The sequence below is a fragment of the Pelophylax lessonae genome (assembly GCF_965119305.1).
Source record: "Pelophylax lessonae genome assembly, chromosome: 12".
NCBI lineage: Eukaryota > Metazoa > Chordata > Amphibia > Anura > Ranidae > Pelophylax > Pelophylax lessonae.
The window spans coordinates 198,935,938-198,963,910 of record NC_138779.1 but is presented as its reverse complement, the minus strand read 5'-3'; the positions used below and the strand labels follow the sequence as shown (position 1 = coordinate 198,963,910).

General features: G+C 42.4%; 1 protein-coding gene across 1 annotated transcript; it reads right to left on the bottom strand.

The window, feature by feature from the left end:
• Positions 1 to 109: 109 nt before the first annotated feature.
• LOC309568967 (phospholipase A2 inhibitor and Ly6/PLAUR domain-containing protein-like) lies at positions 110 to 27,973 on the bottom strand (the record flags this gene model as incomplete). The annotated part of the gene is made up of 5 exons (XM_082274731.1): positions 110 to 337; positions 18,979 to 19,125; positions 21,347 to 21,502; positions 24,866 to 24,985; positions 27,853 to 27,973. 5 exons carry the CDS (start codon positions 27,971 to 27,973, stop codon positions 198 to 200), a joined length of 684 nt encoding a protein of 227 aa, XP_082130857.1. The 3' UTR covers positions 110 to 197.

The window sequence follows — 27,973 nt, the reverse complement described above, 5'->3', positions numbered from 1 at the left end:
GGGTGGACTCCAGAAGAGGTGGTTCAGGGCTATTGGTATTGCACAAAGCAGATAAGTATAATGTGTTTGTTATTTTAAAAATGCCCTTACAATCACTAGAGCTAGAGATAACAATTTATCAATTATTGTGGCTACAATAAGAAGTACTCCGTGTATTATTTTTAATATGAATAGGATGTCAGATACTGGAGATTTCATCAGTGAGTGATTGGAACTCCTGCTTTACATGATAAGTGGTGTATATTAGTTAATGAGACCCCTGGTATAATTTTGTGTCCCAATGAACAGCCACGTGAAGTGGTGCATCCCATCTTGGCATATTTCATCGGAGAATGACCTGAAATTAAAGAAAGTAAGATTAGAACAAGGCAATTATTTTTCACCATTATTTTAGTATGTCAAAATAATTTTAAAGTAGAACTCTAGCTTCTCCACACCTCTTCTCCCTGGTCCTCTTCTTCTTTACTAAGGCTACCACCATCTAATAAGAACACAAAAAAAGGGTGCACCCACCTAGCGCATTATCCTCAATATAGGCTTTATTATTAAAACATAAAAATGGCTACTCACAAACGCAGGTGAAAATCAATCACATCAAACTCATGAAATTAAGGATCAGAAGTTGTCCATACAGGCGTCCATAGTCTCATTAGGATGACGGCTGACGTGTTTCGAGGCATAAGCCTCTTCCTCAGAGCCTCGAAACGTGTCAGCTTCATCCTAATGAGACTATGGACGCCTGTATGGACTACTTCTGATACTCAAGTTCATGAGTTTGATGTGATTCATTTTCACCTGCGTTTGTGAGTAGCCATTTTTATGTTTTAATAATAAAGCCTATATTGAGGATAATGCGCTAGGTCGGTGCACCCTTTTTTTGTGTTTTTGTTTGCAGTATTGTTGGACTGCCCCAGTCCTTTAGGGCAGCAAGACCTTAGCCATCCGAGACGCCATTTATAAAGTCCAGTCGGAAAAGCAGTTGGGGAAGCCTTGTCTCCTGAGCGCAGGAGAAAGGTGGTTCATTTACCACATTTCGTTTGGAGCTTGTACCACCATCTAATACACCTTCCACCATCTACACCCTATGCATTCCTTTCTTCCCGCAGTCACCAGGCTGATCCAGTGATGTCAAAAGTTCATTCCTCTTCCTTCTGGATGATAAAAGGCAGTCCTTCCTCCTGGACTGAGCAAAGCTTGCATGATGATGTGTGAGTCGCTCTCAGTTATTGGTCTTCCACACCTGGTCTAAAAAATTTTAAATGCCCTATACATACTTTCTTCCTTACATTATGAGCCTGGTCCAATGGTGTCCCTGTTCCTTTCTCTTCTTTTTGGATGATTATGGTCAATCTTTCCTAATGGCCTGAGTGGTACTTGTTTAATGATGTGTGAACGATCCCCCCCCCCCCCCACACCTGATCTAAATGTTTTAAAATACCCTATACATACCTTTGATCCTTCAGTAGCTAGAACTGTCTAGTGATGTCACATTTTTCTTCTTCTTCCTGGACTGAGCAGCGCTTACATGTTACATGTGATTTCCCTCCATTGGATGATTTCCCTCACCTAATCAATTTTTTTTAGATACACTATATTGTCAAAAGTATTGACAATTGGACAATTTCATGCTCTCAACTTTGTGGGAACAGTTTGGCATTGGCCCCTTCCTGTTCCAACATGATTGCACACCAGTGCACAAAGCAAGGTCCATAAAGATGGGGAGCAAGTTTGAGTTGGAGGAACTTGACTGGCCTGGACAGAGTCCTGACCTCAACCCAATAGCAGAGACTGCAAACCAGGCCTTCTTGTTCAACATCAGTGCCTGACCTCACAAATGCGCTTCTGGAAGAATAGTCAAACATTCCCAAAGACACACTCCTAAACCTTGTGGACAGCCTTCCCAGAAGAGTTGAAGCTGTCGGCCAAGGGTGGGCCAACTGAATATTGAACCCAACGGACTAAGACTGGGAGGCCAATAAAGTTCATGTGTGTGTAAAGGCAGGCGTCCCAATACTTTTGAAAAAATTGTGTACATTTTCCCCTGTACATACAGTACCTTTCCTCCTTCAGTCACCAAGCTCCTTCAGTGATGTCACAATTCTTTCCTCTTCTTGTTGGGTTATAAATGATCAATGCTTCCTCTGTAATCCCAGGCTGTGAGGAAGCCTCCCAGGTTACTGTTCTATGATGGCCTGTGCTCAATGAAACTGGGCTGGTCATCCAACCCAGATTAATATTGACATCTAGTGCCAGTAAAAAGTACTGTAAGGGACAGCTCTGGATTGAAGGTGAGTTTTGTAGCGAAAGCTGCTTTACTTTTCTTTTTCAGATGCAATTTAACATTAAAAAAAAAAAGATTCTGGAGTTCCACTTTAAATTTTATCCTAAACAAAATCTGGCACATTGCATTCACAGTTTTTAAATCGAAGTTGTGCCAAAAGAATTACAATAAGGTTGCATGTTGTTTACATATTTAGATCAGAGAAATGGACACAGCTCATGACCAGCTGTAGAGAAAGCCCAGGCAATTCAGCTTAGCTCAAAGGTATCAGAGCTCAATGGGGTCCCACAAAGAACAACATAAACAGCAAAAAAAAAAAAAACATCACATACAACAAGTAAATTGTAGTCAGGGGTAAAATAATAATTATAGTACTTTTTAAAGAAAGTCCAACACATCATGAATGGAAAAAAAAAAAAAAAACCTAATTTATTTAACTTTGAATATGTATGTTTAAAAAAAAAAAGGAACCCCTTTTTGTCGTGTAAAATGGAGTAAGCCCTCTATTTCTGTAAATACCGCCTCCATTTTTCTGGGAAGGCTTTCCACAAGATTTTAACCGCTTGCTGACCACCGCAAGTACATATACTGCGACGGTCAGCCCCGTGCAGGCAAAGTGACGCACCGGTACGTCACTAGCCTGTGAGCCAATAGGGGGTGAGCGCGCGCCGCCGGGGGTTCACGGACACCTCCGCGCATTCACGGACACCTCCGCGCGAGTGACCGGCGGACCCGATGTCCGCCGGTCACTCGCGATCGTCGGTTACAGAGGGAGAAAGGCAGGTGGCTAATGTAAACACAGCCTCCTGTCATTCTCTCCTGTGTAACAGCAGAGATCATACGGTCCTGCTATGTAGGATCGTAGATCTCTGCTGTTACATGAAAAGCCACATCCAATCACAGTAAGAAGCACGCCCCTAGGGACACCCTTAACCCCTCCTGCCCCAATAAAGTTAACCCCTTCCCTGCTAGTGTCATTTTTACAGTAACAGTGCATATGTATAGCACTGATAACTGTAGTAATGTCACTGGTACCCCCAAAAGTGTCAAAAATGTCAGTCAAGGGTCCGATCTGTCCGCCGCAATGTTGCAGTCCCGCAAAAAAAATTGCAGATCGCCGCCATTACTCGTTTAAAAAAAAAAAAAAAAAAACAACAAAAATCTTTCCCTTAGTTATTAAACGCAATAACTTTTGCGCAAACCAATCAAAATAAGCTTATTGTGATTCTTTTTACCAAACATATGTAGCACAAAACAAATTGGCCAAAAATGTTAAAAATTTTTGATTTTTACGTTTTTTTGGGGGGGGAATTTCATATTAAAAAATGTAAAAAATATTGTTATTTTTGCAAAATTGTCGCTATTTTTTTGTTTATAGCGCATGATCAAAAAATCGCTGAGGTGATCAAATACCACCAAAAGAAAGCTCTGTTTGTGGGAAAAAAAGGACATCAAATTCATTTAGGTACAGCGTCGCACGACCGCGCAATTGTCCGTTAAAGTCACGCAGTGCCGAAATAGGGCCTGGTCAGGAAGGGGGTAAAATCTTCCGGGACTTAAGTGGTTAAAATGTGTCTGTGGGAATTTGTGCCCATTCAGCCATAAGAACATTTGTGAGGTAAGGTGCTGATGTTAGATGAGAAGACTTGTTGGCTCGCAATCCAAATTCCAGCTCATCCAAGTGGTGTTCAGTAAGGTTGAGGTCTGAGCTCTGTGCAGACCACTTGAGTTCCTCCACATCAGACTCATCAAATCATATCATGCTGGAACATAAAAGAGTCTTCCCCAAACTGTTGCCACAAGGTTGTAGTCACACAACTGTCTAAATTGTCTGTATACTTTAGCATAACCTGTAGTCTTCACTGGAAACACCAAAACTCAATGATTTGTTGGGATGTCCTTAAACATTTGCCCATATAGCGTACAATAGGTGTCATGGTGAGATGTCTACAAACTTTTGTAGAGAATAACTCAGCAAAGGGATGAACTTTCCCTGGTTGGCCTGAACCCATTATTTGTACCTTTGTAGGAGCTGTGGAAAGTCTTTCCTTCATCCCTGGGCTCCCACCTCTTTACACATAGACCGAAAACTACACCAACTGGGTTTCCAAAAACACAGGAGGAACTCATAAATGTGTGGCCTTTCTCTATGTGGATACCAAATAATGTGTAAAGAGGGAAGGAAGAGAGAGGCTTTCCTTAACTGGTTCCCGACTGCCCGCCGCTGATTTACTGCTGCAGGGCGGCCCTCCTGCACGAAACGAGGTAGACCTACATCGGCCACGCGCCTGCAGCTAAGGGGCGAGTGTGCGCCGCCGCCGCCGGCGGCGCTCTCCCGCCCCCGCTCTGCAGCGGGGAAGCCAATGCATGGGGCAGGCGGCTCCGATTGCCATCTGACACCCGCGTTGTAAACACAGCTGACCGTTCTTCTCTCTGGAATGATCACAGAGCTCCTGTGATCCTTCTATATAGGATCAAAGGTCTGTATGATCATTTCACAAGCCACGCCCCCCCACAGTTAGAATCACTCCCCTAGGCTCACATTTAACCCCTTGATCACCCACAGTGTTAACCCCTTCCCTGCCAGTATCATTATTACAATAACAGTGCATGTTTTTAGCACTGATTACTGTAGTAATGTCACTGGTCCCCCCAAAAGTGTCAAAAATGTCAGTCAGGGGTCCGATCTGTCCGCCGCAATGTGGCAGTCCCACTAAAAATCACAGATCATCGCCATTACTAGTAAAAAAAAAAAAACAATAAAAATTACATCTTTCCCGTAGTTAGTAGACGCGATAACTTTTGCGCAAACCAATCAAAATATGCTTATTGTGTTTTTTTTTTTACCAAAAATATGTAGCATAAAAAAAATTGGCCTTAAGACCCGGTTCACACTAATGCGAGTGCCGGGTTCGCATGTAATGTCGGAGCGCACTGCTCCGACATTACATGCGATCAGCTGTGCGGTGCGAGTTTAGCCATACAGTTTGTATGGCTAAATTCGCATCGCACCCGGTGCAAACACGCACAGGAGGCATTTTTGCAGCCGCATCAGGATCGGATCGCACAGCGGTTCACACTTGTGCGATCCCATCCTGTGCGAACTGCACGATCGCACTGCGATATGCGATCAAACTGGGGGTGTCGTTAAGATTACATTGACACCCCCAGCGTATCGCATATGGCAGTGTGAACTGCCGGGGGTGCGTGTGCGATGCGGGAAAAGGCTGCGAATTCGCAGCCTTCCCGCATCGCAATAGTGTGACCCGAGCCTAAATGTTAAAAAAAGTTTGATTTTTAAAATTGTTTTTTTTTTTGAGAATGTTATATAGCAGAAAGTGAAAAATATTGTTTTATTTTTTTTCAGAATCGTCGCTTTTTTTTTTGTTTATAGCGCAAAAAATAAAAATTGCACAGGTGATCAAATGCCCCCAAAAGGAAGCTTTATTTGTGGGAAAAAAAGGACATCAATTCTATTTGGGTACAGCGTTGCACGACCACGCAATCGCTAGTTAAAGAGGAAGTAAACCCTCCTCTGGAAGTTGTACCTATAGGTAAGCCTATGATAAGGCTTACCTATAGGTACTGTAAATATTTCCTAAACATACACCGTTTAGGAGATATTTACCTTTAATGCAGCCAGTGACGTCACTGGCGCATGCGCTCTGAAGGAATGGCTGATCGTGCCGTTCCTTCAGAGCCCCGTTCTGTGACCGTCGGCTCCCGCGCGCGTGCGCGGGAGTGACGTCACCGCGGCTCCGGCCAATCAGATGGCCGGATGCCGCGATCTCGGAAGACGGGCGACTGAACATGTCGCTCGTCATACAGGTGAGTGAGCGGCACGGCGGGGGCTCGTTCTAAGGTAAGTATTTCATAATGAGCTAATATGCGATGCATACTAGCTTATTATGTGTTTCTCTTGCAGGATGTAAAAAAAAAAAAAAATTTAAACGGGTTTACAACCTCTTTAAAGTAACACAGTGCCAAATCGCAAAATATGGCCTGGTCATTAAGGGGGAAAATCTTCTGGTCCAGAAGTGGTTAAAGTGGTTGTAAACCCTTTTTTAAACCCAGCAAAGTAACTGAACTCAAGAGATACACAGAAATGAAGCAAATCCTCTTTCTTTTAATTTTGAAGATTATGGCTTACAGCCAATGAAAACCCAAAATTCAGTAGAAAATTTGAATTGTGAAAAAGTTCAATATCGTAGACTGATGGTGTCTCACTCTAATGAGCTAAATAACTCAAAACACCTGTAAAAGTTTCCTAAGCCTTTAAATATTCTCTCTGTCTGGTTCAGTAGGTTACACAATCATGGGGAAGAATGCTGACTTGACAGTTGTCCAGAAGACAGTTTTTGACACAGTAAGTCACACAAGGTCATTGCTAAAGAAGCTGCTTGTTCAGAGTGCTGTATCCAAGCATATTAATGGAAAGTTGTGTGGAAGAAAAAAGTGTGGTAGAAAAAGGTGCACAAACAACAGGGATAACCGCAGCCCTGAGAGGATTGTGAATCAAAGGTCATTCAAGAATTTGGGGGAGAATTACAAGGAGTGGACTACGGCTAGTGTTAGTGCTTCAAGTGTCACCACACACAGACGCATCTAGGTCATGCGCTACAAATGTCGCTTTCCTTGTGTTAAGCCACTCGTGAACCAGAGACAACGTCAGAAGCTTCTTACCTGGGCTAAGAAGAAAAAGGACTGGACTGTTGCTCAGTTGTCCAAAGTCCTCTTTTTGGATGAAAGTAAATTTGGAAATCAAGGTCCCGGAGTCTGGAGGAAGAGTGGAGAGGCACAGAATCCAAGTTGACCAGTGGATGTGGTGTACCTGGATTTCGCTAAGGCGTTTGATACAGTTCCCCACAAGAGCTTAATTTATAAAATAAGGTCTGCAGGTATCGACAGCAGGGTTTGCTCTTGGATACGGAACTGGCTAAGAGGGCGTGTCCAAAGGGTGGTAATAAACAGCACATACTCAGACTGGTCTGAGGTGGTAAGTGGGGTGCCCCAGGGCTCTGTCCTGGGACCAACCTTGTTCAATTTATTCATAAACAGCATTGAGGACGGGATCAGTAGTTCGATATCAGTTTTTGCAGATGACACAAAATTGGCCAGGGCAATAACTACACAGCATGAAGCAGATATCCTACAAAATGACCTGGACAAAATAACGGAGTGGGCAACGACATGGCAAATGAGGTTTAACGTGGAGAAGTGTAAGGTTTTGCACTTGGGGAATAAAAACAGAAAAGCACAATACACGTTAGGGGGGGAACCCTTGGGGGAATGAAAAATGGAGAAAGATCTGGGAGTCTTGGTTGATGATAGATTAGGCAATAGCATGCAATGTCAAGCGGCAGCTGCCAAAGCCAGCAGAATATTAGCATGCATAAAAAAAGGGATGTATTCCAGAGATAAGACTATAATCCTTCCACTTTATAAAACTCTGGTCCGACCACATCTGGAGTATTCTGTCCAGTTCTGGTCGCCAGTCCTCAGGAGGGATGTGTTGGAGCTGAAGAGAGTCCAGAGAAGGGAAACTAAACTAATTAGGGGATTGGAGGACCTTAATTATGAAGAGCGTCTGCAATCGCTCGATTTATTCTCCCTGGAGAAGAGACGCCTGAGGGGGGACATGATAGCAATTTATAAATATCTCAATGGGGATCTCAGCTTAGAAAAAAAGCTGTTCAGTTGAAGGGATTGCATGAGGACAAGAGGGCATACAATGCGATTAGAGGAGAAGCGTTTTAACTTCAGGCAACGTGGGGGGTTCTTTACTGTTAGGGCTACAAGATTGTGGAATTCTCTACCACCAATGGTGGTTTCTGCGGGAAGTATGGTGGCTTTCAAAAGACTCTTAGACGCACATCTCAAGGATCAGAACATTCAGGGGTATGTGAGATGATTACAGCCACACACACCTACACAGGTTGAACTGGATGGACTATTGTCTTTATTCAACCTCACCTACTATGTAACTATGTAACTATGTAAGTTGCATGAGGTTCAGTGTGAAGTTTCCACAGTCACTGATGATTTGGGGAGCCATGTCATCTGCTGGTGTTGGTCCACTGTGTTTTATCAAGTCCAAAGTCAGCGCAGCCCTCTACGGGGAAATTCTAGAGCACTTCATGCTTCTGCTGACCAGCTTTATGGAGATGCTGATTTCATTTTCCAGCTTGACTTGGCACCTGTCCACACTGCCAAAAGTAGCAATACCTGGTTTAATGATCATGGTATCACTGTGCTTGATTGGCCAGCAGCCTTGGCTGACCTAAACCCCATAGAGAATCTGTAGGGTATTGTCAAGAGGAAGATGAGGGACACCAGACCCAACAACAGTAACAATAACAGAGGAGCGAAGCAGCAAACAGAAATAACCCTTAGTGCTCTTAACTGAGACAAGTACACACTATAAAGGGATATGCTTTCTCTAGAAGTGCCTAACTTCTCTGAAGTAGTATCAACGGTCAACGGCAACTATGTGCTAGAAAAAGCGCTGGCAGTAAACTCCCTTTCATATGGTCACTTTATGAAGGTGTGGCAGTGCTGGAGTTACTATCCCTGAATGTACTTTGAGCATGTGGAGGGGATGCGGGGGCCTCCCCCATGGCAAGTATGTTCCCACGGGGGGCTGTGGGGGCGGCTCTCGCTCCTCCCTACTACGGGCTCTCTTTCCATATGGGATATGCCTACTTTGTATGTTAATACTGGAATCTTGCTTTCTTTTTCCTCTTTTATTGCTGATGATATAATGTATGGGTCCTTATGTCGGATTCCCTTCCCTTCTCTCCCCCCCCCCCCCCCGCCCCCCCTCCCTCTTCCCCATTTACTGTTGCATTTTTGTTACTGTTGCAATGTATCTGACTGTGTTAAGGTTGGTTTCCTTGTATGATGTTGAATTTCAATAAAAAAGAACATTAAAAAAAAAAAAATAAAGGGATATGCTTTGTTCATATTTCATGTCTGAGGTTTACAACCACTTTAAATTTGTTGAAAAAAAAACAAATCAAGATCAAATAAATCAAAATCAAGTATGGACCATCTGTATATCAACATGTTCCAGAACAGATCCCTAACCCAGAAGGTTGATTAGTAGGGATGATCGAACTTTTGAAAAGTTCAGTTCGGCCAGAACATCCGAACTTCCCGAAAGTTCGGCCCGGATTTCAGAACCCCATTGAAATCAATGGGACCCGAACTTCGGTAATCAAAAAGCACAATTTTTAAGCCCGAAAACCCAATAAATGCCCCTAAAAAGTCCCTAGGGTTCTGGGTCATGCCCCATTAACTATTAATCACACAAAAAAAAGTTCTTAAAAATTGTCATTTTTGATAAAAAAAAAGCCAATTATTGAAAAAAAAAAAAAAGAGAGATTTTTTGATTTTGACTTTGGATTTAGTATCTGGGGGGTCTAAAAAGTGTACATGTGAAGTTTCAGCTCTGTAGCATGTCCAGAACCATGAAAAAAAATATAATTTTTCAGTAGAACAGGGATGTGGGACCCTCCTTTTACACCTATATGATCTTTTTTTCTGGTTCTGGACATGCTACAGAGCTGAAACTTCACAGGTACTACTTTTAGACCCCCCAGACACAAAATCACACAAAAAAAGTTCTTAAAAATTGTCATTTTGATAAAAAAGCCAATTATTGAAAAATTTTAAAAAAAAAAGAGATTTTTAGATTTTTTTACTTTGGATTTCGTATCTGGGGGGTCTAAAAAGTGTACATGTGAAGTTTCAGCTCTGTAGCATGTCCAGAACCATAAAAAAAAAAGATCGTTTGTATTAGAACACTTTCAGCTTAGGGGGTTAGCTTAAAGTGTTCTAATACAATCTTTTTTTTTTTATGGTTATGGACATGCTACAGAGCTGAAACTTCACATGTACACTTTTTAGACCCCCCAGATCTGAAATCCAAAGTAAAAACCAAAAAAATCTTTTTTCTTTTTTTTTTTAATTTTTTCAATAATTGGCTTTCCTGTCTGTCTCCATGGCAGCCTACGTGTGGGTTAACCCCGCCTCCACTCCAAGGGTATAGGACCCCCCTCCCATAAATTTCAGCTCTCAGGTACAGCAGGTGTTCATTTTTTGTCCTCCTCCAAGGACCTACACTTCTGATGTCTTACTACGTCCAGCTTACCTTAGGATACTTTGGATGGTGTCTGCATGTCCAGAGCCCAGCCACGGGCGGGTGAGTGACATTTAAAATCCCCTGCTCTCTGCGGTTGACTGAAGCTTGATTGGCATTCTCTGACATGGGTCTGAAGATTCGCATTGCTTCCCTTCATGGCAGCGGTATTTGTTATTTATGTACACTTTGTTTGTCTCTTTTTCTATCACTGTACAATTTGTTTGTTTGGCCCAATGGCGCTGGAACGCTTCCTGCGTTCCAGCAAACCCTTCCTGCGTTCCAACAAACCCTTCCTCTTCCTCCTCTGCTTCTAGCGTCCAATCGGTAGACGCTTCGTGGTCCCGCGCATGCGCAGTGCGCCGCGAGCGAAGTCGAGGCTTGGTTCGCACATGCGCATTAGCGATCGCGGCCGCATCACCGCTGACGTCATTCCGGCGGGAGATTTAAACAGCTGACGATTCCCCTGTACTTTGGGAATGTACTGTGGGCGCTGCGGCAGCTTCCCAGTGTCTCTGGATTCCTTGCTACAGGTATGTGCAATGGAGACTTGACTGCAGAGGGGGGGGGGGGGGCGGAGGGTTGTCACCTCACAATGTATCACTGACATGGTGTCTGATATGTATTACCTTTCTTTATCAGTCTGGTTGTTTGGCCTGAAGTATGGATCCTGCGTCACCGCCCTCCTGTGGCCAGCCCTCTCACAACAGGTGGGTGCTGGCATTTTTCAGAGGGGGGGGCGGGGAGGGCTTGCTGGTCCCTAGGTCATGGCTAAATCCAGTGTCTCCCCGATTTTCTCTTTTTTCCATCAGCTCTCCCAGGCCTGATTTACCACAAGAAAGAGACCCTGTCAGACCTCGTGGGAGTTCATCCTCCAGATCTAAACGCCGTGAATCTCCATCAGGGAGTAGGCAGCAAGGGAGACGCTCTAATTCCTCCCCCAGACACCATACACGATACCAGAGTCACCGCACACACCAGAGAGCCTGTTGGGGTTGTGGGGCGCATGTCCCGGAGGACAAGTCCCTATGTGAGCTATGTTTTGCTCATGCAGCCGGTGAGAGGGGGCAAAAGGATCAAAGATTGGAATCTCTAGTGAAGAGAATAGTACAACAGTCCCTGAAAGAATGGGGTACAGTCCCACCACTTGGTCCCACCACATCCAGTTCTCCAGGGGAAGTGCAGGAAGATCAAGGCCCCTCTCAACCGAGTATTACTTCTGCAAAGTCATCTGACAGTGATTCGGAAGAAGAAGGGGCTGTAGGCGGCTTTGAGTTCGCCCTAGTTTCACCCCTGATCAGAGCCATTAAAGAAGCTCTCAGATGGGAGGATCCTGTGTCTCCTCAGAAAAAGCAGCGGAAGTTCTTCAAGCACCTTGGTAAGGAGCGTATCAACTTCCCTTCCCTCTCTGAATTACAAGAGGTGATTACTGAAGAATGGAGTAAAGGGGATAGTAAGTCTTCCTTATCCTCCAAATTTGGGAAATTATATCCCTTTAAACCTGAAGATGTCGCCCGTCTGGAATCTGCTCCTCTTGTGGATGCGGCAGTTACAAGATTAGCAAAGCATGTCACTTTGCCACTAGATGACGCGGTCTCTTTCAAAGACCCTTTGGATAGGAAGATAGATCTGGACCTAAAGAGGATCTTTGTGACGGCCGGCGCGGCCTGCAAACCTGTGATGGCATTAGCAACAATGTCTAAAGCCATGGAAGTCTGGGTTTCCGATATAGAATCCAAACTTGGAAGTCTCTCGGAAGAAGCCGTAGAAAGTTCCCCTATTCACGAACTCAAGCTGGCTTCAGTGTTTTTAGGAGAAGCATCTATTCATGTTCTGCGTCTTCTGTCCAGATCGATGCTATCCTCAGTAACAGCAAAGAGGGCCTTGTGGCTTCGCCCGTGGATTGCAGATCCAGCTTCTAAACAGGCATGGTGTAAGATCCCTTTTGAGGGTACTTCCCTTTTTGGAAACAAACTAGACAGCGCCATTGCCAAGGCTACTGGCGGAAAGTCAGGTTTCCTCCCGCAAGACAGACGACTATTTGGTCAGAAGAAGCCTCAACCTAGGAGGCAATACACGGAGAGATCAAGAGATGCACGCTCTTACAAGCCTAATAGAGATTTCCGAAGAAACTGGAGAGGTGGTCAATCCTCTACTCGGAGGTCATCAAAAAATCCAGCGCCTGCTGGACAAGATTCCACTAAATCTTTTTGAGATTGGGCCCGTCCAGGCATGTCAGGTGGGGGCACGTCTTCTCCATTTTCAGCATGTCTGGGCGGCCTCAATCACGGACTTTTGGACCGTCAGGACGGTCTCTACAGGCCACAGATGGTCATTTCTGGCAGATCCAGTTCCAAGATTCATCTCAACTCATTTACCCTGTCTAGAAGAGAGAAGAGAAGTCTTGCTCGCCTATGTAGACGCTTTGGTGGCTCAAGGAGCGGTAGCTCCGGTTCCGGAACAAGAAAAATTTCAAGGGGTTTACTCACCCAGGCCTGGAGACCTGTTATAGATCTCACATACCTGAACAAGTTCATAAAGAACGAAAAATTCAAGATGGAAACACTCTCAACTATTCAAAGGGCAGTACTGCCGGGAGATTGGCTCGCCTCAATAGATTTAAAGGATGCGTATTTTCATGTACCTGTGGCAACCGACTTCCACAAATATCTTCGCTTCTGTGTTCGGAATCAGCATCTGCAATTCATTTGCCTACCCTTCGGCCTGTCTACCTCACCCAGAGTATTCACCAAAGTTCTTCTAGCAGTGGTAGCCTTCATAAGATTGAAAGGTATACGTCTACATCATTACTTAGACGATCTTCTGCTTCTGTCTCAAGAAAAGGATCAGTTATTGGCACACAGAGATCAGGTCATATCGACCCTCAAAGAGTTTGGCTGGCTGCTAAACCTACAAAAGAGTCAGCTGGAGCCTACTCAGCGCCTAGTCTATCTTGGGGCGCAATTCGACACCGTCGAGAATTCAATCTCTCTCCCATTAGAGAAGATACCGGTGGTGAGGGAGAGAATCCTTCCGGCTCTTTCCTCTCCTCGGCTGAAAGCCTCTCAGTGCCTCAAAATCATTGGCACCATGGTGTCCACCGCCCCAATGGTCAAATGGGCTCTCTGGCATATGAGGCCCTTCCAAAAAGGGTTCCTACAACAATGGAACACAGAAGAGAAAGATCAGTACATTCATATCTCCTCCAGCATGAGATACAGTCTTCTTTGGTGGCTGCAACGCAGGAATCTGCTCAACTGTCATTCTCTGGTTCCAGTCTCATGGACTATAATCACAACAGACGCCAGCAACTCAGGTTGGGGGGCTCATTGTCTGACAGAGATGACACAGGGGAGATGGTCTTTTCAGAGACACACTCCAGTCTCCAATATACTGGAACTCCGAGCAGCCTACCAGGGTCTTCGATCTTTCCAACACCTGCTAGAGGGGAAATCTGTAATGATTCGGATGGACAACACCACGGCAGTGTCTTATGTGAAGAGACAAGGTGGGACACGGAGTCTCTCTCTGCTACGGGAATTAGACCCGATCATGTCCTGGGCCCAGACTCACCTAGTAAACATCTCGGCAGTTTACATCCCAGGTTCACAGAATGTTCAAGCGGATTTTCTGTCCAGGGTCCAGTTGAACCACAACGAATGGTCGCTCCATGTGGAGTCGTTCAAATGGATTCTGTCGTTGGGAGTATCTCCCGAAGTCGATCTGTTCGCCTCCCCTTGCAACCACAAGTTGGGGAAGTATGTCACGAGGGGCAAGTGTCCTCAAGCTTACGGGACAGATGCACTAACCGACAGGTGGGAGTTCAGCAGGGCTTATGCCTTTCCTCCAGTACCCATCATTCTCAAATTCCTGCAAAGACTTCAAGCGGAAGATGTGGAGATAGTGATGGTGGCGCCTTTCTGGCCGAACAGGCCATGGTTTCCGCTACTCCTACAACTGAGTTACCGGGACCCGGTCCCTCTTCCCCTCAGACCAGACTTGCTTCTTCAGGGAACATCAGTGCACCCCTGTCCTGCAATTCTCCGGTTGACGGTCTGGTTCTTGAGAGGGAAAGGTTGGAATCGCTCGGCTGCCCATCTACAGCCATTTCCACCTTGATGAATGCTAGACGACCAAGTACTAATAAAGTATACTGTAGAATCTGGGTAAGATTCATGGAGTCTGCATATCCTGAAGGTATGTCTTCCTCAGTCCCTGGGATTCAAGAAATACTAAGTTTTCTTCAGGCTGGTCTGGATATGCCCCTTTCAGTGGCAACTCTTAGAGTTCAAGTTTCGGCCTTATCGGCCTTCTCCGGGGTCATGTGGGCCCAACACCCACTAATCCAACAATTTTTCAAAGGAGCAATCAGGCTCAATCCTCAGAGAAGACCTAGGTTCCCGAAATGGGATCTACCTCTTGTCCTAAATGCCCTCTCCAAATCGGGCATAGATTCCTCTTCTTCTATCAAGGACCTGACCATCCGAACTGTCTTCCTGGTAGCCATTACCTCGGCTAAAAGGGTCTCTGAATTAAGTTCTCTCGGATGTAAAGAACCATTCTTGACTTTTTTTCCGGATCGGGTAGTACTGATACCCAGGCTGAATTCAAATCCGAAAGTCACCTCAGTGTTTCACCAGAATCAGGAGATTGTCCTGCCTACTTTCCGTTCATCTAATGAGTCCAATCCTCATCCGTTGGATGTAGGAGAATCCTTAAAAGCCTATCTTCAAGCAACTGCACCATTCAGGCAGTCTGACAACCTCTTTGTCCTGTTCTGGGGAAAGAACAGAGGTAAACCTGCTTCATCTAGGACTATCGCTTCATGGATAGTGGCAGCTATCCAACAGGCCTATAGAGCTGAGGGGCTGGCTCCTCCGGAGGCGGTGACGGCGCACTCTACAAGGAGTATCTCTACTTCCTGGGCGGCTTCGCGGCACGTGGCTCCAGATGTGATTTGCAGAGCGGCTTCGTGGTCATCAGTCAATACTTTTATGACCCACTATTGTGTAGAGCCTGCTTCTCTGTCCTCAGTTAATTTTGGTTTGACTGTTTTGTCTGCAAATAGCATGAATTAAAATTTTCTTTGCTAAAGCATTCCCACCCGTGTGGAGTGAGCTAGTTATTTCCCACACGTAGGCTGCCATGGAGACAGACAGGAAAACGGAAAATTCCTATCATACTTACCGTAATTTTCCTTTCCTGATAGTCTCCATGGCAGCCGGAGTACCCACCCTCTCGTCTTGGATTCGGCTAAGATATGGAACACCTGCTGTACCTGAGAGCTGAAATTTATGGGAGGGGGGTCCTATACCCTTGGAGTGGAGGCGGGGTTAACCCACACGTAGGCTGCCATGGAGACTATCAGGAAAGGAAAATTACGGTAAGTATGATAGGAATTTTCCGTTTTTTTATCAAAAATGACAATTTTTAAGAACTTTTTTTGTGTGATTTCGTATCTGGGGGGGGGGGGGGGGTCTAAAAGGTGTACCTGTGAAGTTTCAGCTCTGTAGCATGTCCAGAACCATAAAAAAAAGGATTGTTTGTATTAGAACACTTTCAGCTCAGAAGGTTAGCTTCTCTTCTCGGTTTTCACACCTTGCCGGTTTCAAAGCAGGCATTTTTTTGGGTTCTTTGCAGTCAGGAAAAACATCTGAACTTGTGTATAGTGATACTGTGCACAAGTTCTGATGTTTTGCCTGCCTCCAAAAAATGCCAGCAAAAACACACCTGGGCATTTTTTTTTTTTTTTTTGACGCTAGCGTTTTTTTTGGCATTTTTTGGGGTTCTTTTGAGGCAGGCAAAACATCTGAACTTGTGTATAGTGGTATATATATACACACATGGATATATTTATATACACACCTAGACATATATAGGTGTGATAGTAGCAGAAATATATTACTGTAAATGATTTCATTAGCGCAAGCATATATTTCTGCTACTATCACACCTATATATGTCTAGGGGTATATATACAGACATATGTGTATATATACCCCCTATACACATGTTCAGATGTCATGTCTGACATCAAACATGTCCTCAAAAAAGCACTGGCAGTGGCAGCCCCTGCAGCATGAAAAATGTTTGGCTGGTGAGAAGCCATATGCCTGTCCCGAAGCAACTCAGAGAAATGATCATTTCTCTATAGCGGTCACCCTGCTATGGAAGGGTTTTGTCACCCTTCCATAGCAGTCACTGTCCGTTAACCCTACACTACACTATGGTCCCCTTTACAATTAACACTTTCCCTACAGAAACTACATTTTTGAAGCTAACTTAAGTGTAAAGGAGCACTCTAACTACACTAGATATCCCTTTCCTCACACTAAAAATAGCTAAATGACACTTTGTAACACATTAGAACAGAACAGCATTCCACTCTCTTCCATGTCCCGTACAAGAATGCTAGGAATTTGGCGGGGGCGATCTTATATACTGGGGGGCGTATTCACTAATGATTGGTCTAGGGACCCCCTAGTCACTCCAATCACATTCCTAGCATTCTCCTGCCCCCTCAATTGGCTTTGCTAATGGCTCTGGTCCAATCACGGGCTTTTAAAAGCCCATTTCCTGAAGCATTGCATTTTGGTCGGTTCTGGTTGCCGAATTCCGAACTTTTTGGGCAAAAAGTTCTAAATTCGGCCGAACCTCGAACACCCAATGTTCGGGCTGAACCGATGGTGGACCCGAACCGTTCGATCATCCCTATTGATTAGGTCATTTTGTTTCCAAATGCAAGGATAATATATATAATATACAGTAAAACCTTGGTTTGAGAGTAACTTGGTTTAAGAGCGCTTTGCAAAACAAGCAAAATTTTCAAATAAATTTTGACTTGATATACAAGCGATGTCGTGATATACAAGTAGCCTCAAGTCACAGCTAAGTATAAAAGAGAAGAGAGGCGCCTCTAAATGTAGCAATATGGTTCCATTTAATGAAGGTTCAACATTTAGCAACTCACATGGTTGATGATTGGAACAGACACATCTAAGTATGCAGGCATCCGGGGTAAAGCTGTCCACATAGACCATCCTCTGCACCAACATCTACGTCATCCCTTCCATGCTGCCCCTCGCTTTCAGATCGCTTTACTGCAGGGTGGTCTTCCCGGTCAGGATTACAAACTGGCAGCCGGTGGTGTAGAAGATAGTCTATGTGGACAGCTTTACCCCGGATGCCTGCATACTTAGATGTGCCTGTTTTATTCATCAACCATGTGAGTTGCTAAATGTTGTACCTTCATTAACCGCTTGCCGACTGCTCACAGTATATTTACTGCGGCAGTCGGCCCCTCACAGGCAGAGTGACGTAGGTCTACGTCACTCGCCTGTGAGGCTCTGGGGACCCCCCCGCGCGTGTGACCAGCGGACCCGATGTCCGCCGGTCACTCGGCGATCGGCGGGGGAGAGGGAGAATGTCAGGCAGCTTGTGTAAACAAGCCACCTGTCATTCTCCTCGCTGTAAAGACACTGATCACTCGGATCTAGTATGTAGATCCGTTGATCAGTGTCCTTACAGCTCAAGCCACAGCCAATCACAGTAGAAAGCACGCCCCTAGGGACACACACAGCCCCTCCCTCCCAAATAAAGTTAACCCCTTCACTACCAGTGTATTTTTACAGTAACAGTGCATATATATAGCACTGATTACTGTAGAAATGTCACTGGTAACCCCAAAAGTGTCAAAAATGTCAGTCAAGGGTCCGATCTGTCCGCCCCAATGTCGCAGTACCGCAAAAAAAATCGCAGATCGCCGCCATTACACGTTAAAAAAAAAAACACCAAAAATGACAAAAATCTTTCCCTTTGTTAGTAAACGCGATAACTTTTGTGCAAACCAATCAAAATACGCTTTTTGCGTTTTTTTTTTACCAAACATAGGTAGCATAAAACAAATTGGCCGAAAATTTTAAAAAATTTTGATTTTTACATTTTTTTTGGGGGGAATTTCATATAAAAAAATGTGAAAAATATTGTTATTTTTGCAAAATGTACGCTCTTTTTTTGTTTATAGCGCAAAAAGTAAAAATCGCACGGGTGATCAAATACCACCAAAAGAAAGCTCTGTTTGTGGGAAAAAAAGGACGCCAAATTTGTTTAGATACAGTGTCGCACGACCGAGCAATTGTCTGTTAAAGTCACGCAGTGCCGAATCGCAAAATACCCCCTGGTCGTTTAGCAGGAAAATCCTCCGGGGCTTAAATAGAACCATATTGCTACACTTAGAGGCGCCTCTCTTCTCTCTGATACTCTGTAGCTCCTGCTGGATTTTGCTTCTAATCCCCTTATGGAAGCGGCTATTTGTGGATGGACATTTTATGGTTACACAACCTATCGCAATGCTATAATCTTTTTATATGGACTATAAACTGAAGGGCCTACGAATAAATGGTTGTGGAACGAATCATCTGAGTTTCCATTATTTCTTATGGGGAAATTCGCTTTGAATATAAGAGTGCTTTGGATTACAAGCATGCGTCCAGAACAAATTATGCTCGCAATCCAAGGTTTTATTGTATTGCCTTCATGTCACATTTTTTTCTCATACCTTTTCTCAAAACAGTCGCTGCAAAATCGAAGCATTCAACTTCGTGGCCTCGGCATTCTATGTAACCCTTATGTTTACACCGATAAGACTCATACTTATAGCAGACGGGACAAATTTTACCATTCCGGGTGCTATTATAAGGGGGCACTGAAAAACAAAAACACAGAAAATGGTGTAAGAAAAAACGAATTATACAATATGAAAATCATGGCATTGCCTGTACAATATAAGAGGAATTCCAGGATCCTAGAACAAAGAAAAAAGTTTAAAGGGTATTAAACAATTCTGTAGAAATAAATGTTGACAAATATTTTTATTTTATCGACCTTCTGAACGTTTGGGCACATGATGTAGAACAGCACCTTCAAAATTAAAAAAAAAAAAAGAGGAGTTCATTGCAGGCAGGTAGATGTTTTCCACTCCTGATATCACTACAGTTTCCTGAACAACGTTGCCTATAGACTTGTGCAGAATGAAAAACCCCTTTTTTACCCCTTATTTACATAAATTTGTTTCCTTAAATTTGTTAATTCGAATTTGAATCAATTCTAATTTTCCGAATTCATACAAATTTAACTCAATTTGACCAAATTCAGAAAATTTTAAAAAATTCTAATTTGAATTACATTTGTATTTTATTTGAAGTGTAATCAAATTTAATTCGAATTCCACACAAAATCTAATTTATTCTATTCGAAATTCGAATTTTGGAAGATGGTTATATTCTATCTATTCTATTATTTTATTTTCTATGCTATTCTTTTCTTTTGTATTCTATTCTATTATTTTCTATTCAAACTTGAATTTATTCTATTCAAAATGGTTACATTGTTGTTTTGTTTTTCTTTTATATTCTATTGGTTTTTCTATTCTATTATTTTAAATTAATTCTATTCAAAATTCGAATTTCGGAAGATGCTTATATTCTTTCTATTCTATTGTTTTTTTTTCTATTCTTTCTATTCTATTGTTTTTTTTTTTATTCTGTTCTTTTATTTCCTATTCTATTATCCTTTTTTCTATTCTATTCTATTCTACTATTTTTTATTCTATTTTATCCTTTTTTTTTCTATTCTATTCTTTTCTATTTTATTTAAATTCTAATTTATTGTATTTGAAATATGACATTCAAAAGATAGTTATATTCTTTCTAGAGAATAAAATCCCATTTATACAGTGTGATGGGCCGGCAGCCGGTGATCCCTTTGGACCGATCTGACGACCACCACATTTGTTTATTTTTTATTCTCTAGTTGATTCAGGGATGTGGCTATGGGTGGCTGTTATTTGAGCCTACGCTTTACTAAATTACCCTACATAGGTTATATTCTTTCCATTTTTTTCTATTCATTTTTTTTTTTAATTCTATTTCCTTTATTTTCTATTCTATTTTGTTCTATTTTGTTCTTGAATTAGGACATCATTTAATGATCGAAATTCGAATTTTGGAAGATGGTTATATTCTTTCTATTTTATTATTTTATTTTCTATACTATTCTTTTCTTTTGTATTCTATTCTATTATTTTCTATTCAAACTTGAATTTATTCTATTCAAAATGGTTACATTGTTTTTTTTTTTCTTTTATATTCTATTGGTTTTTCTATTCTATTCTATTCTATTCTTTTTTCTATTCTATTCTATTACAATCTAAATGTATTCTATTCAAAATTCGAATTTTGGAATATGGTTAAATTATTTCTATTCTATTCTATTGTTTTTTTTTAATTCTATTCTTTTATTTCCTATTCTATTATCCTTTTTCTATTCTATTATTTTTTATTCTATTTTATCCTTTTTTTTTCTATTCTATTCTTTTCAAGTTTACTTAAATTCTAATTTATTTTATTTGAAATATGACATTCAAAAGATGGTTATATTTTTTCTAGAGAATAAAATCCCATTTATACAGTATGATGGGCCGTCAGCCGGTGATCCCTTTGGACCGGTCTGACGACCACCACATTTGTTTATTTTTTATTCTCTAGTTGATTCAGGGATGTGGCTATGGGTGGCTGTTGTTTGAGCCTACGCTTTACTAAATTATCCTATATAGGTTATATTCTGTCTATTTTTTTCTATTCATTTTTTTAAAATTCTATTTCCTTTATTTTCTATTCTATTTTGTTTTATTTTGTTCTTGAATTAGGATATCATTTAATGATCCCGGATAACTAATGTCAAGTAGAGCCAGAGTACATAAATATTACTTGACATTTATTTTTTATTATACAATGTGTGTTGATCTTATTTATTTTTAATTTTATTATTTATTTATTTTTATTTTTTTGCTTATTGTCACTAGTGTATATTTCCTCTTGTCAATTTTTTTCAAAATTTTCTATGAAGTCATAAGAGAGAAGACTTACCTTTTGTCTTGCACATATTACAGTTATCCTTGTAGCAACACTCAGTAACAACACGTGTTTGTTCATTCCCTGCTCCGCTGTTCATGATAAAGTCCTTGTTACACAAATTCTCATCGTCATTACATTCACGGGCAAAGCTTTTGTATACTTTATCACCTATATGGAAAATAAATAAAATAAAGGCAATTAAAGTGTGTGGAAACCCAACAATGACATTCTCCTATTTGCTGCCTTTTGGTAGGTTTAAGTGGTTGCAAACCCTGGAAATGAAAAATGAACAGTGCATATCCTTCTATAGTGTGTACTTGCCTTAAACCTAAACACTTACCGTGTGAGTTATGTCTCCTTTCCCATCCCTCTGCTATCTTCATTCGTTCTGACAGTCTGCTTCGACACCAATCAATCCTGGGAGATGACCCGCTCCCTTCCTCCAGCACACAGCAGGGTATTGACAGCATCAGCTGTGCATGTTTCCCCTATGAGATGTGTAGCAGGGGGTGTGTACTTCCCCTTTACTCAGGTCTCAGATTACACTCAGTTCCCTGCTCTATGGTGTGCAGTATATGACATTAGATCCCTGGTCCCTGCCTTCTGGAGCTCAGAAATATATTAGTAAAATATGTGCTTTAGGGGGCCGTAGAGGTGGGAGGGCTGCAGATATACAGATACTACCGCTTATACAGAGGATTTCTTTCATCTTTGTGTATCACCTTCAGGCTAGTCACTTCAGTGGGTATGTGTAAGGGTTTACAATCGCTTTACACCATTGGAGGTGATTTGCTATATCTGTTTCATAAGCACAACAGTTTCCTGTTGATCCTGCCAGAAATCTTGTGAGTTGATAAAGTCTTGTGCTTTCGGCTGACTTGAGTTGCATTGTTCTCAGCTCTCTCTGTGGACTACAGAACATCCTCTCTCCATGTTATGTTGAAGAGGTTGGGTGAGGTATTTCATAGCACTGTCATAGAGTGACAATGCTACTCCACCATTGATAAAGTATAGCAAGTGAGCGTTGTCACCCTAGGACAAATCGTGTGTTACTGTCAGGATCACCAAGGTGAATGTGAAGGGAAATAAGCATACAAAGGAAAAAAAATAAGAAAACAAATGCAGCCAACACATCTAGGGGCTAGAAGGCACCACATCTAAGGGATAGCAAGAAAGGGCTAGTAGGAACCACATCTAAAAGTTAGTAGGTACCATATCTAAGGGCTAGTAGGCACCATATCTCAGGGCTAGTAGGTACCATATCTAAGGGCTAGTAGGCACCATATCTAAGGGCTAGTAGGTACCATATCTAAGGGCTAGTAGGCACCATATCTAAGGGCTAGTAGGCAGTGGCACCACATTTAAGGGTTAGTAGGCACCACATCTAAAGGCCTATTAGGCACAGCGTCTAAGGGCTAGTAGACACCACATCTAAGGGCTGGCAAGCACTACATCCAAGGGCTAGTAGGCACCATATCTAAGGGCTAGTAGGCACCACATCTAAGGGCTATTAGGCAGCATGTCTAAGGGCTAGTGGACAACAAATTTAAGGGCTAGCAGGCACTACATCTATGGGCTAGTAGGCACCACACCTAGAGGATAGCAGGGACTACATCCAAGGGCTAGTAGGCACCACATCTAGGGGCAAGTAGGCACCACATCTAAGGGCTAGTAGGCACCATATCTAAGGGCTACTAGACACCACATCTAAGGGCTAGCAGGCACTACATCCAAGGGCTAGTAAGCACCATATCTAAAGGCTAGTAGGCACCATATCTAAGGGCTAGTAGGCTCTTATCTAAGGGTTATTAGGCACTGTGTGTAAGGGCTAGTAGACACCACATATAAGGGCTAATAGGCTCGAGATTTAAGGCCTAGTAGGCATCACATCTAAGGGTAGTAGGCACCACATTTAAGAGCTAGAAGGCACCACATCTAAAGGCTAGTAGGCACCACATCTAGGGGCTAGTAGGCACCACATCTTGGGGCTATTAGGCACCGCATCTAAGGGCTAGTAGACACCACATCTAAGAGCTAGCAGGCACTACATCTAATGGCTAGAAGGCACCACATCTAAGGGCTAGTAGGCACCATCTCTAAAAGTTAATAGAGTATATATCTGGACACACGTTTGTCAAGCAGGATATCTCTGCGCTTGTTGGAGGAGTCAGTTAGTTAACTGCTAAAATACAGACTGCTGCTACTTCACCAAATAACGATGCATATTGGAAAACATAAATAAAAAGAAGAATAGTAGCGCAAAAAGTCACTTGGATATGACTTTAGGAATGCATAAAACAATACAACCATAAAAAGGGTGTTGCTAAAACACTCTAATAAGGGTAAAAAAGTCCTTTAAAAGTCCATAGACCGTCCAGGAATGAGTGATGTTACTACTGGATCACCTTTTCAACCACCACCAAGTGTCACACCAAGGGGTCAGTAGAAGTGGCAACTCACCAGATAAAGTGTCTCAGGTGTTCTCACACAAGAGCACAATGAGCAGGTATCAAAGATGCTGATGATGGGTGTAAACAAACGACCTTGATGTATCCCCGCTGCACACACTAAATCAGACCTCCTTTCCACAGACTCCACTCAGCATAATGATCACATGTAAGGCAAAATAACTCCAATAGTGAAGTACTGTAAAACTTCAGCTTTATTAAAAAATGAATTGCACTCACATTAGTAGGGAAAAGGTCAAGCTTCTATGTAGTAACACAAAGCGGCCAGGCAAGGATCCTCACTCGTGTAGTCCCCTGGGTTGACTCCACGGCAACCCCGATACTTCCGGGTGGGTCCTCTACCGTACCACGTGATGTTGGATGCGTCGTCTGGTCACGCCCTGAAGCGTTTCGTCATTTTCGACTTCAACTGGGGGAATGTTTTATGCATTCCTAAAGTCATATTCGAGTGACTTTTTGCGCTACTATTCTTCTTTTTATTTATCTCTAAAAGTTAGTAGGCACCACATTTAGGGGCTAGCAGGCACCACATCTGAGGGCTAGTAGGCGCTATATTTAAGGGCTAGTATACCCTGCATATACAGTAAGGGCTAGCAAGTAGTATTGGCCTTGGAAACTCTTTGATTTGCTGAAGCTACCCACCTAGTGATAAGATCTTATGAAGCAATGCCATCGGCACACTATTAAGAGAATCCAAAAAACCTTGGGGATCCAGAGCCATCCATCCACTTATACAAGCAATAAAAGCTTGAGTTCTCTTCTCCATACAACATTTTTTAAAAGGTTTTTTTTTTTTTTTTTTTACTTTTAAATAAGGTGGTGGACGGCTTGATCAAATGTTTTTATTTCTGACTTGTCCCCTTTGGAGAAAAAAAAGTTGTCTGGAGTTTCATTTTTACCAAAAGCAAATGATTGGTGGCTTCAGATGCTTGAAAATAGCTGCAAGGGTTGGCAGTGTGTAATTGTACTTGTCTGTCTCTTCACCTTCAAACTCATTTTCTATCCATTATGTTTACAATATTCGACTCACCAGTTTTGTTTTTTGTCACCTAATTTGACTCACCGATTTTAGTTATTGACACCCTCTTCAGGCAGCTGGTTGACGCTGATGGGCATTTTTGCGAGCGCCCCCTGCAGAAGGTTCCACTGGAGGTACTACACTCCCGACATGTCAGCCTACGGCCTGGAAATATGAACATATTATGAGTTATAATCGGTATTTCAGTTTGGTCAGGCACAACATGAAAATACATAATTGCCAGGTGTTTATTAAAATATATTCCATTTATATTTTAAGACTTTGAATTCCGAGAGAGACAATGGCAATAAACTTCTATTTTAAGTGAGAGGAGTTGTAAATTTAGGTTACATAATCAGATCAAAAGTTTTAAAGGGAATGTTTTCAAAGTTTTTAACATAAATTGAAAAGAAATCAGCTTACTGTAAATTTTTTTGTCATTTACATAAAAAAATATTGGGGTAAACTTGCAAAATAACAGGTGTTTGACCCACCTGGGGCATCTGGGGCAATACTACTTCTTTTTACTACCACTTTTTTTTATATATATTCTTTCCACTTTTCATTCTTCGGGATGCTTAACCACTTAAGCCCCGGAAGATTTTACCCCCTTCCTGACCAGGCCCTATTTTGTGATTCGGCACTGCGTGATTTTAACGGACAATTGCGTGGTCGTGCGACGCTGTACCTTAACGAATTTGACATCCTTTTTTTCCCACAAACAGAGCTTTCTTTTGGTGGTATTTGATCACCTGTGCGATTTTCTGATCATGCTAAACAAAAACAAAAATAGCGACGATTTTGCAAAAATAACAATATTTTTCACATTTTTTTATATGAAATTCCCCCAAAAAAATGTAAAAATTTTAATTTTTTAACTTTTTTGGCCAATTTGTTTTCTGCTACCTATGTTTGGTAAAAAAAAATCGCAATAAGCGTATTTTGATTGGTTTGCGCAAAAGTTATTGAGTTTACTAAGGGAAAGATTTTTGTCATTTTTGTTGTTTGTTTTTTAACGAGTAATGGCGGCGATCTACGTTTTTTTTTTTTGCGGGACTGCGATATTGCGGCGGACAGATCGGACCCTTGACTGACATTTTTGACACTTTTGGGAGTACCAGTGACATTACTACAGTAATCAGTGCTATACATATGCACTGTTACTGTAAAAATGACACTGGCAGGGAAGGGGTTAACTTTATTTGAGAAGGAGGGGTTAAGTGTGTCCCTAGGGGTGTGCTTCTAACTGTGATTGGATGTGGCTTTTCATGTAACAGCAGAGATCTACGATCCTACATAGCAGGACAGTATGATCTCTGCTGTTACACAGGGAAGAATGACAGGCGGCTTTGTTTACATTAGCCGCCTGCCTTTCTCCCTCTGTAACTGATGATCGCGAGTGACCGGCGGACATCGGGTCCGCCGGTCACTCGCGCGGAGGTGTCCGTGAACGATCGGGGGCAGGAGAGTGCCTCTGGCGGCGCGTGCTCGCCCCCTATTGGCTCACAAGGGAGTGACATAGCAGTACGTCACTTTGCCTGCACGGGGCTGACCGCCGCAACTACATATACTGTACTAACGGCAAGCAGTTAAGCAAGCCAAACTCCTTTCATTTGAACAACCAAAAAGAAGTGCTGGGAGAAGAAAGAAACCTGTCACATGACTTTGATAGGTCATGTGACAAAGCTGTACTCTTATGGCGGAGTGATCTTTACAGTGTTAAAAAAGTGGAGCTGAATTCAGGAAAATTAAGATTTGATATATTATAGGGAACATTTAAAAATGACACAGCGGGAGTCGGGCCAGGGGAGGAGAAGCGGTGATCACTGCCGCTCTTCCCCGATCGTCGGGGATCAAGTGAGGAGATCCGCCCACTTGTGTAAACAGAGCGGGCGGATCTCCTAAGTGACAGGCAGGGTCAGAATACAGGATTCAGCATAGCTGAACCTGCGATCTGTCCCTGTGTCACTCAGTCACCTCCCCCCACACACGTCAGTAAGCACCAGGCATACATTAACCCCTTGTTCACCAATAAAAGTTAACCCCTTCCCTGCCAGTGTCATTTTTACAGTAACTGTGCATATTTATAGCACTGATTACTGTAGTAATGTCACTGGTACCCCCAAAAGTGTCAAAATTGTCAGTTAGGAGGGGTCCGATCTGTCCGCCGCAATGTCGCAGTCCCGCAAAAAAAAATCGCAGATTGCCGCCATTACTAGTTAAAAAAAAAAAACAATAAAAATGACATAAATTTCCAGTAGTTAGTAGCTGCGATAACTTTTGCGCAAACCAATCAAAATATGCTTATTGTGATTTTTTTTAACCAAACATAGGTAGCAGAAAACAAATTGGCCTAAAATGTTAAAAATTTTAGATTTTTAAATTTTTTTGGGGGGGGGGGGTTCATATAAAAAAATTATTTTTTCAAAATTGTCGCTCTTTTTTTGTTTATAGCGCAAAAAGTAAAAATCGCATAGGTGATCAAATACCACCAAAACAAAGCTCTATTTGTGGGGGAAAAAAATACATAAATTTAATTTGGGTACAGCATCGCACAACCGTGCAATTGTCCGTTAAAGTAACGCAGTGCCGAATCGCAAAATATGGCCTGGTCAGGAATGGGGTAAAATCTTCCGGTCTTAAAACGCTCATTGAGAATTTTTTTGTCAAAGACATGTAGCTAAATACATTTTGGCCTAAATATATGACAAAAATTGAATATATTGGATATTTTTTAACTGTCAAAGTAGAAAAATATTGTTATTTTTTCAAAATTGGCACATTTTTTTATTAATATCGCAAGAAATGAAAAGTGCAGAGGTGATCAAATACCACCAAAAGAAAGCTCTGTTTGTGGGAAAAAAGGACGTAAATTTCGTTTGGGTACGGCATTGCATGACCGCGCAATTGTCAGTTAAAGTCGCATAGTGCCGAATCGCAAAAAGTGGCCTGGGCGTAAAGCAGGAAAATCCTCCGGTCCTAAAGTGGTTAAAGTGGTATATTTGCAGTGTAAGGTCATTGCTGCCTCTAACTGCTGGTCTCAGGAGGCTGACCATGAGATTTGGAGAGGTCACTACTGCACTGCTCACTGTTCTTCTTGGCAGTGCCTCCAGAAATGAAAAGGCAGGGCTTTGCTTTCACCAAGAGGGCCAT